Here is a 16,364-nt window from a genome sequence, read left to right on the forward strand (position 1 = left end):
TTGCTTAGCAAGATCTCGTTCCAGATCCTCTGAAGTGAAGGACTTGGCTTCCGTGGAAGCCGCACCCGTACTCTTCGGATCTGCAACAAGGGGAGTCCCATCAGGGTTCATCTCACTCTAGGGCGGTTAAGCCACAAGAATAGAGCACGAGGATCTGATACCAATTGAAAGGATCGAGATGGACCTAGAGGGGGGGTGAATAGGTACAATTACAAATTTTAGTTGTTACTTAGCAATTTTAGGCAATAATGCGGAATATGAAGTTAAGCCTAACAATTGCAAGTGTGAAGCTATGAGCTAATCAAGGTAAACAAGTAACTCAAGTAGGAGAGTAAGCAAGCACACTATGATATAAGTAAATACTAAGAGCCAAATAACCACAAGTAGGGAGTTAGGGTTAGGGATAACCGCAACTCCGAGAGACGAGGATGTATGCCGATGTTCACTTCCTTGGAGGGAAGCTACATCACCGTTAGAGAGGTGGGTGTTACCACGAAGGCACACCAATGCCACGAAGTCTCACCCTATTCTCCCTTTGAGAAAACACCACGAAGGCATTTCTCAACCACTAGTGGTAGACCTTGGGGTGGTCTCCAAACTCTCACAAACTTTCTGGGGGTAATCAAAGAACGATTCCTCTCTGAATGACTCCTACCGCCTAGGAGTCTCCAACCTCCAAGAGTAATAAGAACGATGGGAAAAGCTCAAGACTTGCTCAAATCACGAATTCCTTTGGTTCAAAGAAGGGGAAGGAGTGGATCTATCACTTGGGTGGACAACTTCTCTCAAATGCTCTCAAATCCCTTAGGGATCTAAGATTTGGTGTTGGAGTGTGTGTGTGTGTGTGTGTGTGTGTGTGAGAGAGAGAGAGAGAGAGTGTGAATATGTGTTCTTGAGGATGCTTGAAGTGAATGGTCAACCCTCTCATGGGATAGGAGAGAGATATTTATAGTATGCCTCAATAAGTGTCTGTTGGATCCCAAAACAACACAACAGCGTCGGACGTTCGATGCACAATGGACGACCGAAGGCTTGACAGACACTGGACGTCCGACAGGGACCGAACGTCCGATGTTTTGGCACGGTATAGTGGGTACCGGACGAATGAAGGATCCGGATGACCGATGTTTAGGCTCTGTTGAGAAAGTACCGGACAACTGAAGAATATCGGACGGCCGAGGGCTCTGCAGACAACGGACATCCGACAAGGACCGGATGACCGATGTTTTGGCTCTTAATAGGATTTTCCGGACATCCGGTGCACACCGGACGACCGATGTTTTGGTTTTGTATAGAAGTGGTCGGACGTCCAGTGAGTGCCGTCCGTCCGACAGAGATGAAGATCAGACACTGACTTTGAAGTAGTTGTTTGAGCAAGACTTTAGCAATAACCCATGTTCCCCTCTTAATAGTGTGGGATCCTATACTCAATAATAAACATAAAGATAGTCTTGTTTCTTTGTTCCTGATGAGGTTAAACATTTCCGAAGTCATAATCCACACACACAATTGATTCCGAGGGGACTAAAGCCTAAGATATACTTGACAAACTTTGTTAGTCCCCTATGAGTATATTGTCATCAACATCAAAATAATATTTAGGGCATGATTGCACTTTCAAGATGTCTGGCCTCGGGATCAACTTCGACAAGAGTCCGATGATGGTATTGGGATACTCCCAAGATGAACGACAAAGCATCGCGAACCGCCTCAAATGCCAGCTTGGGTCCTTCCCCACGACGTATTTGGGGATCCCCATTAGTGAGACGAGGCTTACGGTGGCCGAGCTACGCCCCTCGGTGGGGAAGCTTCAGCATCGTATTGAACCTTGACAGGGCCGCTGGTTATCTAAGGCCGCCCGGACGGTGCTCATTAACTCATCCCTCTCCAGCCTGCTCCTATTCAATGAGCTTCTACAGTCTACCGGAGACCCTGCACCATGAGATTGCCACAGTCCAGGGGTGCTTCTTCTGGGCGGGCGAGGGTGACAAGCAGAAGTACCACATGGTTTGGTGGTCGGAGATCTGTAAGCCCCGCGATCAGGGCGGACTCGGGATCATGTCCTCCAAATGCATGAACATAGCTCTCCTGACGAAGTGGCTGTGGCGGATTGCGAACGGAGAGGGTGGCTTGTGGCTTCACATCATCCAGCAGAAATACCTCTGTGGCCAGCCACTCGCCTTCTGCCAGCGGTCCGGTGGATCCCAGTTTTGGCAATCCATCATTCAGCTCCTCCCAATCCTTCGCATAGGAACCTCGATTGCGGTTGAATCAGGCACCGCCACACTGTTTTGGTTTGATAGATGGGCTGGGAACTCCCCCTTTGCGATGCGCTTCCCTGATCTATTCTCTATCGCGGTAGAGCCGCGGATCTCTGTTGCGATGGCCCTTATTGACTTAGGGCACCTCGCGTTCCGGAGACCGTTTGTACCAGCCGAAAATGATGTGTGGCAAGACCTACTTGATTGCATCGCCTTGCATGAGCCAAATCTGGAGATTGGAGAGGACCGCACCAGGTGGCGGCTAGAGCCATCTGGACAATTCTCCTCTAAATCTCTATACCATGCCATAGCCCCCTCGCTAGGCCCTGAGGCTCTCACCACCATCTGGGAGATTCGGCTCCCCTTGAAGATTAGGATTTTCTTGTGGCAATGGATTCACGGCCGCCTTTCGTCCGGCGTTGAGGTCCTGAAGCGCAACGGCCCTGGTGATGGGCGATGCCCGCTCTGCGGGCCTGAAGAGGATACGAACCATATCTTCTTCACATGTACGTCCGCGCAGTTCCTCTGGAGCTGACTCCGCGAGGTGGTGGGTGGTAGATGGGATCACACCAACTTACCCGCCCTCTTCGCCGAACTTCAGGCATTACCACCCGTGTTACGCCGCATTAGGTGGTTGGCCATCGGGGTGCTAGCTTGGACGTTGTAGACTATTAGGAATAAACTTGTGATTCAGCATGTCCCTCTTAGTCGCGCTACTGATGCTTTGTTCAAATGGTCTGGCTACTTGCAGCTTTGACGGAGAGAGACGCCATCACCTCCATCATCACCCAGCTTCGCATGATGGCTCTTCGGTTGGCTCCTCCGCTCCCCCCTCCCACCACCACCACCACCACCAGAGCCAGATTAGATCCTCTACCTCGCGTCGCCACCGCCGTTTTTGTGTTGTGCGTGCTCTTTTCTTTGTCGGGCTTGTTGTGCTGCGCCCACAGCTGAACCTTGGGTAGTGTTCGTGTGTGTGTTTGTTGGACCTTGCCTGCGGTGGCGTTGTGTTTTGTGTGTAACTTGTTGACGTTGTGCTCGGTGGTTTGCTTTATTTATAAAGTGGGGCAAAAGCCTTTTTCGGTAAATCTTAATGTATTTACAACCAAACGAAAGAATTTTAACAAGTTCAAACGAAATTTAACCTAAATCAAACTAGGGATGTACCATATAAGTTCTTTTGGGAAGGAACTGGGACCAAAAAGAAGTACCACTTAGTCAAGTGAGCTGCGGTCTGGCGACACAAAAAGGTTGGAGGGCTGGGGATCCTAAACTCCAAACTCATGAACTTGGCCCTTATGACGAAATGGTTGCGGAAACTCTCACAAAACGAGCAAGGGCTCTGGCGGAGATCCTTAGGGCGAAATACTTTCCCGATGGAAACTTCCTTACTTCCAAGGCCAAAGGTTCGACCTTCTGGAATGGGATCCAGGCGGTCAAACCGAATTTTTGCATTAGGAGCTCAGTTTCGTGTTAACAACGAAAGATCGACATGCTTTTGGTTAGACTCCTGGTGCGGATCCGAACCGCTGTGGCAAAGCCACCAGTCTCTATTACTGCCTAGCTCCGAACACCGACATTTTAGTGGTAGACGCGCTGAGAGTTGCCCCTCCAACAATTTCTTTCATGCTTCCCCTCTCCGATCTGGAATGCGCATCCTGGGATGGGCTTTGCTTCACGCTGTCCGGAACCGTGCTGAACACCGAGCACGACATGGTGTCTTGGTCTCTCACAAGCTCCATGATGTTTTCGGTTAAGTCGCTCTACACCAAGTTAATGGAGGGCCCTACACTTGACATAGCTAGGGGGCTATGGAAAGTGGCTATCCCCCTCAGGATCAAGGTGTTCATGTGGCAAATGTTCCGTGATCGGCTCCCGTCTTCCAATAACATGGGCAAGAGAAAAACAGACCTTCAGACGGCTCATGTGCGGTCTGTGGGGCTCATGAGGATGCCAACCACATCTTCTTCAATTGCCACCTCGCCCGTTTTGCTTGGAGTGCGGTCCGTGAAGCCTTTGGGCAAAACTGGAACCCCCATTCCGGTGGGGAGCTACGCGCCATTCTCAGCGCACATGGGAGTGGTTCGCTAGGGTTCTTTGGCGTTGCCTAGGGGCGTTGTTGTGGTCTCTTTGGACCACCTGTAACAAGATTACTATCGAGCACATGTTTCCTTCGCATCCTGCTGACATCATTTTCAAATGCCATTTGTTCCCCCAGACCTGGAGGCTGTTGGGGAAATGGCGGGACACTGAGCGGATGGAGGAGGCCATGGAGAGGATCCACGCTATTCAGATCGCTGCTCGTCATTGATCCCCATGGATGTTTTGTTGGAGTTGGACTCCTTCATGCCGGCTGTTTAGGCTTTTACTAGTTCTTCTTTATCAAGCTACGCCCGGCTGCATGTTCTATGACTTTCGGCTTCGGCCTCGTGGTTGTTTCTGTGTTGTTCTGAACTTGGATGCTCCCTGTTGGTGGGTTTTATTAATTTAGAGTTGGACGCTTCTTGTGTCTTCGTTCTAAAAAAATTGACCTTGTATGTAAGGCCGCCTTGGCCACAGGCATCTTCGTCTCGTCCGTGCCGTAGTCCGAGTCGTTGTCCTCATCATTGCGCCAATGGCGAAAGGCCCAACATGCATCGCATCGCATCCTCCACCGCCTTGTGTCGCTTGTCTTTTGCAGCGTCGGTAGCTCAGATGAAGACGGCGTGCTCGGACACCACCAACCCCACTTCACGGAGCTAGTCATTGAGCCGACGCCGGCGACAGGCGTCCGACTCGATGAAGGTCTTGGGCCGGTCAACGGCCCAATCCTACGCGAGAACGGGATCCACTTGTCTTCTGCAACGGCGGCGGCTCGAATGAAGGCGACGTGCTCGAGTACCGCCAACCCCACTTTGTGGAGCTGGTCATTGGCCCAACGAAGCTTCAAGGCGACAGAGTAGGTTTCTTGGTCATCGCGCTGGTGTGAATGACGGGTAGGTGGACGATCGGTCAATCAATATGAATGTCGGTAGGTTGTTGTCCGGTCAGGTCCACTCTGACCGGCATGGATGCAACATGAAGAGAAGGAGTTTTGGGTTGGTCCAGGGTGTCAGAGTCTAACATGATAGACATCCGGACTCTTCAAACCTCCCCCAGTTTGATGCCGGCTTGTGGGATTTCAGAAGTCCGGACCGGTCCGTATAATTCAGGTGACCGCCGACCGTCCATCTGGTTAGGCTCATTGGAGCTGCCCTGAAGTGTCCATCTGGTGAGCCTCGTTGGAGTTTCCCTTAGGATACAGTATAAAGTTGTGCTGAACTAGGACGTTCCATTTTTCATTGCAGGCAGGTTTAAACGCGGGCACTTATTTAGACACTCAAAACTTATTCAGACACTGACAAACTGTCAGATAATACAAGAACTCCATTTCTCTTCGGATACAAAATGGAATACAGGAGAATTTGTATTTCAGCAACATAAGTTGGTAATACAAGGGTTCCACATGAAAAAAAAAAACAAAATGGAGGCAAAAATTACAGATATAACCACCAGCCTTAGGAGGACGTGTAAAATATCTTGCAGGTAAGCAGCACAAGTATGGCCACTGTTGTGGCAAAGCTTACGGCCAAACCACCCCAAAGAATCCTGTCAATGTTTAGTGCTCTCCTGGTAATCACATTTATCTGCTGATCGTCCCCTCTGGATTTTTCTGTATCACTTCCACTTGTTTTCCCTGCACCCTCTACATTTCTTCTGACAAGCGTAGATTGAGGTGTTTCCTGACGAGTAGCATCACCACAATTTGTCGGTGCATCAGATGGACCTTCACATCGCTGTGTACATTGTTGTGCCGTGCTTTCTGCACCCGAGCATGCACAGGAATCACAGGTGTTGGTAGAACAAGCGGCTTCCTCCACATGATTTGGCCTGTTTTCTACCTGCACTTCAGCAGAATTTTGTTGAGGCGATGCTTCCTTTATTGCAACGGTTCCTTCTACCACTTCACCAAATACAGACCATCTTCCAACAGATGTGATCTTCGCATCAGCTGATGTTCCTAGCATACTATCTGGAGCAATGACAAGGACCTGGATATATCCTTTGGTATGTCCAACCTGTGCAACAGAAGTTCATACAAGCAAATGTTTGTCTACTTATAAATTTAGCATCTGGCATGAGCAATATTGATTATAGACAATTGGTGCTTCAATCACACTTACCAAATGAACACCATCGGTAGCTATTTCAGTAATCCATATCCTCTCCACTTTGCCTTTCAGTCCTTCGTATGGTGAAAAAGCTTCAAAAACTGAGGTCAACTCACGGCTTCGTTTTTTCACTTCAATGCTAGGCACTTTCTTCATCCTAGCAGCAGGTGTTCCTACAAAAAAACATTGCAGCTGAGTTGAAGAAAAAAATACTGATAATTAGTTAATAACATGGCATTTGGCAGAACAAGATACCTGGTCTGGGATAAAACTGTGATATGTGAACTTGAGGTAACTGATACTCTTTTATAAGGTTAACCGTTTCAACAAAATCTTCATCAGTTTCGCCTGAAACCGAATAATATAGTTCAGAACAAACTATAGAATGTAAGATATTTATAACTAATAAGAAAACGAGACTGAATAGCTGAACCAATAACTTGCTACCATACCAGGAAAGCCACAAATAATATCCGTGGCAATTTGCATGCCCGGGACAAGCTCACAGAGAGTATCAACTACCATTCTGAACTCACTGACAGTGTATTCACGGTTCATCGCCTGAGATGTGCAAACACAGAAATAGTAAAAAATGATGAACTTGTCTCTATAGGTTACTACAAATTCGTTCGTTCACAAATATAAGATGTTTTGGATATTTCAATATAGAATACATACTGGCTGAAATGAGTGAATTAACACACTAAAAAGTTGGAACATCTTATATTTGTAAAGGGAGGGAGTACTACTGAAAAATAAAGTCAGAATTCCAAGCATACCTTTAAAACAGCATCACTTCCTGATTGCACAGGAACATGAAGGAAAGTATAAACACAAGGATGGCGCAAAACACTAGCTATCTCATTCAAATGCTCCAGTATGAAAGGAGGATTTGTCATCCCTATGCGAAGCATTGTGCTTCTGTCCGCAGGAAGCTCAGCAACAATTGCATTTAAGAGATTCGGAAGATTTGTACCGATATCCCTACCTAAAAAAAACAAGATCAGAGAGGCAAAGTAGAATGAAGTACATGATATGTAACACTCCGTAAATCTATAACAATTTGGACACTGAAATTACCATAAGCACCAGTATCTTCACTGCTCAACCATATCTCACGAACACCTTCTGAGACAACAATTTTCACACGATCTACCTAAGGTGAATTGGAAACAAATAATTTGCTTCAAAAAAATTAGGAGAAGCAATATTTTCGTGCACTGATACAAATATTCCAGTACACTAACCAAGCTGTCTATAGAATAGCTTCCAAGATGACCACGAGCATGCTTTGTCTTGCAGTAAGTGCAAGCGCCTAGACACCCAACATTTATTGGAAGGATCTCAATAAATTTATTCTTTCGAACCTGTAAAGTGTAGCTGTTATCAGTCGTTGGGTTTAACATAAAAACTTTCAATATGTGAGATACAACTGATGCACATGATGAATAAATTGTACCTTGGGTAAATCAAGTGAGGGCAGTGTTTTCCGACTCAACAACCGAACCTCATGCCCTTTTAAAGTTTCCTCAACTACTTCAACAACCCGATCTATCTGCTGCACTCCTATTATACTAATACCTTCAAGCTCCTTCAGATCCCGGCTTCCTTGTGGCACACAGCCAGCTACAACCAGTGGCTTGTTTGCCGTCTTGCATTTTGATATGAGAGTTGACATGGCAGATTGACTTGGATTTTTCACAGTGCATCTGGAATGGCAAAAGTACATGTCAAAATTTATCCGTATACCTCAGCTACACATTTCGCCATTAGGCACCACAGGCCAGACACATTAGCATGGAAATTAAAATTCAAAATCAAATAGAAATGTATATGATACCAAGAAGGCAAGAATACACAGTTCATGGATAGTACAAGAAAATAGAAGCAGCATGAGTTTAGTTGCCAGCCAAGTTAAAGCAGTTCATCTAGCATGCTGAAATACAGAAATAACCAAACAAGAAAGTATAAGCATACGTGTTAATTAGCCACAAATCAGCTCCTTCGGGCTCTTCAGTAATTGCATATCCAAACGCCGAGAGCTGCCCCGACATGTACTCACTGTCACTCTGCAGAGAAGGGAAAAGCAGAGGTTATACATTAGCATTAGCAAAGACATTAGCTGTCTAGCATTTAGCAGCAGTCGCAGGCCACTAAATCCACAAACCAGGTACTACTAAGCACTACTTAAGCCGTATCAGCTGTTCAACCAACTACTGTCAGTCAGCTCTCCTGAAGAATTGTTACTTACACTGTAGAAATTACAGCATGCTAAGTAGTCATACAGCAGTTCATATGAGCTAGGTGGTTGGGAAGCTTCCGTAAAAAAACAATAATCAGCACAAGTGACAGCAAAGAGTAATGCGGAGAAAGCTTGCCTGGTTATGTGAGCACCCGAATGTCTTGACGTATATCGTCTGCAACACAAATACCACGAGTATCAGGATGCAAATCAGATCAAGCATGAAACGATGGCAACACGTCAACACGCATGTCGTAAGAGGATCGGCCGATGGCGGTGGCGGCATACCTGCGTGCCTGGGATCCGGGCATCGGGCTGGGCCTGCGTCTGCAGGAGCTTGTACGACCTGCGCTTGGGCTTGACGGCGACAGTGGAGAGGGGTAGGCGGAGCCCGGGAGGCGCTCCGCCGCCGGCAAATCCGGCAGGTCCCAGCACGTCCTCGATGTCCTCCATCCCCGGCGGCGGAGTAGCGTCCAGTTGACGCGGGCGGTGGCTGAGTAGGGTTCTGCGGGGACAGTGGGCGGAGGCGAACCGAACGAGGTGACGAGCGAGTGGGCCTTCGGAACCTCCTAATTTTAGCTTATCCAAAATGCTGAGACCTCGGCCGGCCTATTGTGAAGCGGGGGCCCGTCAAAAGAAAGTTGTTGGGCGGGGCGCCCCTGTTTTTTTTTCGCGTTTTACTTTTTCGTTTTCTTTTCTGTTTTTATATGCTTGTCAGCAAAAGTTCCGGATTTATAAAAAAATCTGAAGTTTAGAAAATTATCGTGAATTTTAAAGAGTTTCCATAAATTTTTAAATGATTTCAGGATAAAAAATACTCTAAATTTGAAAAACATTCACAAATTTGAAAAATGGTCACGAATTTGAGAAAAAACGTATTTCAGAAAATGTTCATGAATTTAAAAAATTGTTTCCAAATTTTAAAAAATATTTATGGATTCGATAATTATTCTCGTATTTCCCAAAATATCAACGAATTCGGAAAACCTTCCCAAATGTTTATGAATTTAAAAACTGTTCCCGTATTTTCAAAAAAATGTCGACAAAAGCCATGTGACAAATTGCTTTTTTTGCGGTTCATGTGACAGATTGCTTCACTAAGGCTTTTGTCTGCAACGCCAAGAAAATGTTGTGTCTTATACAAAAAAATGAATTGTCAAAGTAATGGAGTTGTCACTAAAGTTTTAGATGTAATTTCTCAAAGTTGCCATCCGAAATAATTTTGTAAAACCTGAATCTCACAACACTTATGTGGTGCACTTAAATAAATAATGCAATCGCTATAACCAAATCGATTATTTCATATTCCAAAGTAAGCACATCAAACATTAAGCAGTGCCTTACTTTGATCGGTAAAATCGTCATTTCTTATATCCTCGTGTGGCAACGCACGAACATTCAACTAGTATATCATATTAAAGCATCTCCAATAACAGACCTAATTCTGGGAATGAGCCATTTTTGGCACGAGGAGGCAAAAAAAGCCTACAACAACTGCCCAACGGTAAATGTTTTTAAAAAAACATGCATACCTAAAATGTAGCACGAAATGATGCAAATATATAACACTTCGATTGTTATCGCCAAACAAAACGAAACATAGTCGCAGCTTAGCAGTCGTCTTCCACACGCAACCTCACACCCGCGTCGCCTGCAGATCCACACCCCACTACCGTTGGATCCACTCACTCTCCCCGCGCGTCGGCCACTGAACCGACGAGTCGCGCCCCCAACGCTTCCTTTTCACCAAATCCTCCACGCCGCCGCTGCACCCAATCGCCTCTCCTCCTCGCCACCGCCTCCCCGGAGTTGTCGCCTTCTTCCCCGGCGTTGTCGCCTCCTCACCATGCCACCGATGGGCAAGAGCAAGGGAGGATTCAAGGGCGCGCGGCTCTGATCGTCCGATAACAACTGCGTGGAGTTCCAACACGGAGGCTGGATGTACTGACTGGGCACGTACCCAACTGTTGACCTTGTAGCCCACGCCTATGACATTGCATGTGGAGGCTCGTGAAGGAAATATGCCCTAGAGGTAGTCCTGGCCATCTCAGGCCTGGCCCTAAAATCTAGGGCCTAGGCCCGATGGGCTTGCCCATGGGCCGGGCTTGGACCTGAGTTTTGAGCCCATCAGTAGGGCCTGTACGGCCTTGGGCTTGGCATATTGGCATTTTAAGGAAGAGGCCCGGCCCACGGCCCTAAGCCCTAAGGGCTTTTTACCAGATGGGCCGGGCTTGGGATTGAAAAGTAGGCCCAGTGATAGGGCCTGGGAGGTCCTGGGCCTCAGTTTTCTGCCGTGGGCTTTTTCAGGCCCGGCCCGGCCCATGGCCAGATATACCTAGCGGCAATAATAAAATTGTTATTTTATATTCCTTATTTCATAATAAATATTTATTATTCATGCTAGAATTGTATTAACTGAAAACTTGATACATGTGTGGATACATAGAAAAAATAATGTGTCCCTAGTAAGCCTCTACTAGACTAGCTCGTTTATCAAAGATGGTTAAGTTTTCTAACCATAGACATGTGTTGTCATTTGATAAACGGGATCACATCATTAGGAGAATGATGTGATGGAGAAGACTCATTCATTAGCTTAGCATTATGATCGTTCAGTTTTATTGCTATTGCTTTCTTCATATCAAATACATATTCCTTCGACTATGAGATTATGCAACTCCCGGATACCGGAGGAATGCCTTGTGTGCTAACAAACGTCACAATGTAACTGGGTGATTATAAAGATACTCTACAGGTATCTCCGGAGGGGTTTGTTGGGTTGGCATAGATCGAGACTAGGATTTGTCACTCCGAATATCGGAGATGTATCTCTGGGCCCTCTCGGTAATACACATCATAAGAAGCCTTGCAAGCAAAGTGACTAATGAGTTAGTTACAGGATGATGTATTACGGAACGAGTAAGGAGACTTGCCGGTTACGAGATTGAACTAGGTATGAAGATACCGACGATCGAATCTCGGGCAAGTAACATATCGATGACAAAGGGAATAACGTATGTTGTCATAACGGTTCAACGATAAAGATCTTTGTAGAATATGTGGGAGCCAATATGAGCATCCAGATTCCGCTATTGGTTATTGACCGGAGAGGTGTCTCGGTCATGTCTACATAGTTCTCGAACCCGTAAGGTTCGCACGCTTAACGTTCGATGATGATTCTATATTATATCAGTTATGTCATTTGGTGACTAAATATTGTTCGGAGTCCTGGATGAGATCACGGATATGATGAGGAGTCTTGAAATGGTCGAGAGGTAAAGATTGATATATAGGACGATAGTATTCGGAGACTGGAAGTGTTCTGGGTACATATCGGGTCACCCGAAGGGGTTCTGGGCACCCCGTGGCAAAGATATGGGCCTAATGGGCCAAGAAGGGAAACGCGGCAGCCAACAGGGGCTGCTGCGCCCCCCATATGGGCCGAACCAGAGGAGGAAGGAAAGAGGGGAAGAGAGAAGGAAGGGGAGGGATTCGGCCTCCCCCCTTCCTTCTCTCCTCTCTCCTCCTTCCTTCCCCCTCCGAAAAATATGGTAAGAGGGGCGAATTGGACTAGGCCCCAAGTAGGATTCCGCCCCAAGGATGTTCCCCTCCCCCTCCCACCTATATATACATGGGGAGGGAGCGCCTAGAACACAGATCAACTATTGTTAGCCGTGTGCGGCGCCCCCTCCATAGTTTACACCTCCGGTCATATTCTCGTAGTGCTTAGGCGAAGCCCTGCGCGGATAACTTCACCATCACCGTCACCACGCCGTCGTGCTGACGGAACTCATCTACTTCCTCGACACTCTGCTGGACCAAGAGTTCGAGGGACTTCATCGAGTTGAACGTGTGCAGAACTCGGAGGTGTCGTACGTTCGGTGCTTGATCGGTCGGAACGAGAAGAAGTTTGACTACATCAACCGCATTGTCAAACGCTTCCGCTTTCGATCTACGAGGGTACGTAGATACACTACCCCCCTCTCCTTGCTATGCATCTCCTAGATAGATTTTGCGTGAGCGTAGGGAATTTTTTGAAATTGCATGTTACATTTGAAAGGATCGATATAGTTGACTAGAGGGGGGGGGGTGAATAGGCAACTAACATTTTTTAGCTTTTCCTTACCAAATTAAACTTTGCATCAAAGTAGGTTGTCTAGATATGAAACCAGCTGAGCAACCTATATGATGCAACAACAATAAGCACACAAGCAAGCAAGGAATATAACACAATATAGCTTGCACAAGTAAAGGTGAGAGATAACCAAAAGCGGAACTGATGGAGACGAGGATGTGTTACCGAAGTTCCTTCCTTTTAATGGAAAGTACGTCTCTATTGGAGCGGTGTGGAGGCACAATGCTCCCCAATAAGCCACCAGGGCCACCGTATTCTCCTCACACCCTCACACAATGCGAGATGTCGTGATTCCACTATTGGTGCCCTTGGAGACGGCGACCGAACCTTTAGAAACAAGGTTGGGGCAATCTCCACGACTGAATTGGAGGCTCCCAACGACACCACGAAGCTTCACCACAATTGACTATGGCTCCGCGGTGACCTCAACCGTCTAGGGTGCTCAAACACCCAAGAGTAACAAGATTCGCAAGGGATTAGTGGGGGGAATCAAATTTCTCTTGGTGGAAGTGTAGATCGAGGCCTTCTCAACCAATCCCTAGAGAATCAACAAGTTTGATTGGCTAGGGAGAGAGATCAGGTGAAAATGGAGCTTAGAGCATCAATGGAGCTTAGAGGTGGAAGAGGTGGTCAACTCGAAGAAGAAGACTCCCCTTTTATAGTCAAGGGACAAATCCAACCGTTATCCACTTAACCAACCCGCGACATGCGGTACTACTGCACCAGACAAGCGGTACTACCGCAAGGAGTTGCGGTACTACCGCACCCACGGCAGACACCAGAGGAGCCCCTTTTGCGTTGACGCTGCAAGCGGTAGAACCGCAGGAGCGGTACTACCGTGCGCCCTTGCGGTACTACCGCAAGGCAGGGTTTGGCTGGGCTGGGAAGGCACAGATGAATAAAAATACATCCCTGACTACTTCACTGAGTTTAGATTGGTGCAAAAACCCGACACGGTACTACCGCAGCCATGGAGCGGTACTACCTCGTGGGGCGCATATGTAAAAAATTACATCTGCCCCTACTTCCACGCGAGTAGCAGTACTGGGCCAAAAGTCATGGTACTACCGCGACCTTGGAGTGGTACTACCGCAAGGGGGTGCAGTACTACCGCATCCTCGGACGGTACTACCGTGAGCCTCTGCGGTACTACTGCTCCCTTGGACAGTACTACCATAGGCCACAACACACTACCACTTGGAGTCGTTCATTTTGCAAAGACACGGATAACAGATCGGTGCTCCAAAGAGGCAAGGGGAAAGGTGGTGCAAAGGAACGGACGTGTACATGATGATTCCACCCTAACCTTTCTGAAGTGGACCCCCTCTTAATAGTACGGCTTTCCTACTACTCAAATCCACCAATAGGAAACGAAGGAAAATGTCATCTTCACTAGGCTCTGAGGGGCATCGAACCGTCTTGTGCCAACACAAGAGATATCTGAAATGCTCAAAGCACACGGTTAGTCCGCAAAAGCATTGTCATCAATCACCAAAACTACTTAGTGAAAGCACAAGTGCTCCTTGGGTGATTTTGGTAATTAATGTCAACATATCTCTTGTTGGACTGATACTTTTATCTAGTGTATTTCAGATAAGTCCAACAGTTGAGTGGCATGGACAAGAGGATGTGAACCCCCTTCAAAATGCGAAGGACAAAAGATTGGCTCAAGCTCTAAAGTTCAAGACTCTACATTTTCTATTTCAGTGATCCAAGATCACATTGAGCCTATAGGAAAGCTAATACTATTAAAAGGGGATGAGGTGTTGCTTAATGGCTTGCTTGCTCAAAGTGCTTAGTGATATGCTCCAAAGACCTCAACTACTTTCTCATATCCACATATGTCCCAAACCAAAAGTCAAACTCGGCCCCACCAATTTGATCCATCCGGCGCCACCGAGTTCATTTGACATAGCCACTGCCAGAAACCCTAGTCACTTCGGTCTCACCGATGGGATCTCGGTCTCACTGAGATGGGCTTGGAAACTCCCTATTGCCTATTGCAATATTTTCGGTCTCACCGAGAATATGTAATCGGTCACACCGAGTTTGCCTGACCAACTCTCTGTTCTGCTTATTACTAAATCGGTCCAACCGAGTTTGTGTAATTGGTCAAACCGAGATGAGGTTTTACCCTAACCCTTGCACATTGGTTCCATCGAATTGATCATATTGGTCCCACCGAAAATGCCTGGTCACATTATGAACTAAATCGGTCCGATCGAGTTTTCTGATTCGGTCCCACCAAATTTGGTGAATTGTGTGTAACGGTTAGATTTTGTGTGGAGGCTATATATACCCCTCCACCCTCTCCTCATTCGCGAGGAAAGCCATCAGAACGTGCCTACATTTCCAGCATTCATTTTCTGAGAGAGAACCACCTACTCATGTGTTGAGACCAAGATATTCCAATCCAACCATTTGAATCTTGATCTCTAGCCTTCCCCAAGTTGCTTTCCACTCAAATCATCTTTCCACCAAATCCAATCCTATGAGAGAGAGTTGAGTGTTGGCGAGACTATCATTTGAAGCACAAGAGCAAGGAGTTCATCAACAACACACCATCTATTACCTTTTGGAGAGTGGTGTCTCCTAGATTGGTTAGGTGTCACTTGGGAGCCTCCAACAAGATTGTGGAGTGAACCAAGGAGTTTGTAAGGGCAAGGAGATCGCCTACTTTGTGAAAATCTACCCTAGTGAGGCAAGTCCTTCATGGACAATGGACATGGTGGGATAGACAAGGTTGCTTCTTCATGGACCCTTCGTGGGTGGAAGTCTCCATCAACGTGGATGTACGATAGCACCACCTATCAGAACCACACCAAAAACATCCGTGTCTCCAATTGCGTTTGCACACTCCAATCCCATCCCTTTACTTTCTTGCAAGTTGCATGCTTTACTTTCCGCTGCCCATATACTCTTTTCATGCTTGCTTGATATGTATTGTGAATGGTTAAACTTGTGCTTAAACTCCACCTAAACTTGAAAAACTTAAAAATTGCAAACTTTGTGTGTTGAGTGTCTATCCCCCCTCTAAACACCTCTTCTCGCCTTTCAATTGGTATCAGAGCATTGGTCTCCATTGCTTTGGTTTAAACACCATTGGAGGAAGATGGATGAGTCTACTTTGGGGAGTCTTAGATATAGAGTGCCTATACTTGATGGAGAGTACTTTCATGAGTGGAAAAATGAGATGCTTGTGATTTTCAATGAATATCATTTGAACAAGCCCTTGTGCACCTCATGTTGATCCTATGCACCCTACTCTTGATGATTCCATTGACATGATTCACAATCTTAGAACTGTTAATCTTATCACTAGAGGTTTGCCTAGAAACTTGATTGGTTGCTTGCCTACTCTTAATTGTGCCTACACTATATGGAGATTTCTTGAGGAAAGATTTCCAAACTATTCCTTGCAAAATCTAGATGAGATTCTTCATAAGTCTATTGCCTTGAGTAAGATGAATTCCAATGATCCTAAGTTTGGTGATTGTCTATTTGAGCTTAAATCTTATGCGTGCCAAAGGAGATGT

The 16,364-nt window shown here is 46.5% G+C and overlaps 1 protein-coding gene across 1 annotated transcript; it reads right to left on the reverse strand.

Moving 5' to 3' along the window:
• Positions 1 to 5,653: 5,653 nt before the first annotated feature.
• Positions 5,654 to 9,227, reverse strand: LOC119364317 (threonylcarbamoyladenosine tRNA methylthiotransferase-like). The gene is made up of 11 exons (XM_037629775.1): positions 8,982 to 9,227; positions 8,830 to 8,868; positions 8,429 to 8,520; positions 7,911 to 8,160; positions 7,699 to 7,818; positions 7,532 to 7,607; positions 7,231 to 7,439; positions 6,904 to 7,012; positions 6,707 to 6,799; positions 6,464 to 6,624; positions 5,654 to 6,358 (listed from the first exon to the last, which is right to left on the reverse strand). Exons 1-11 carry the CDS (start codon positions 9,144 to 9,146, stop codon positions 5,798 to 5,800), a joined length of 1,875 nt encoding a protein of 624 aa, XP_037485672.1. The 5' UTR covers positions 9,147 to 9,227; the 3' UTR covers positions 5,654 to 5,797.
• Positions 9,228 to 16,364: the final 7,137 nt, after the last annotated feature.

This window comes from Triticum dicoccoides, chromosome 2B (assembly GCF_002162155.2).
Source record: "Triticum dicoccoides isolate Atlit2015 ecotype Zavitan chromosome 2B, WEW_v2.0, whole genome shotgun sequence".
NCBI classification, from domain to species: domain Eukaryota; kingdom Viridiplantae; phylum Streptophyta; class Magnoliopsida; order Poales; family Poaceae; genus Triticum; species Triticum dicoccoides.

Bases quoted from the DNA above. Each gene is read 5' to 3' on its own strand.
- LOC119364317 (XM_037629775.1), bottom strand. From the start codon at position 9,146: ATGGAGGACATCGAGGACGTGCTGGGACCTGCCGGATTTGCCGGCGGC. The intron at 8,161-8,428 runs GTATGCTTATAC...TTGCCATTCCAG, and splicing joins GATTTGTGGCTAATTAACAC to ATGCACTGTGAAAAATCCAA. The intron at 6,800-6,903 runs GTATGGTAGCAA...ATTCGGTTTCAG, and splicing joins TATTATTTGTGGCTTTCCTG to GCGAAACTGATGAAGATTTT.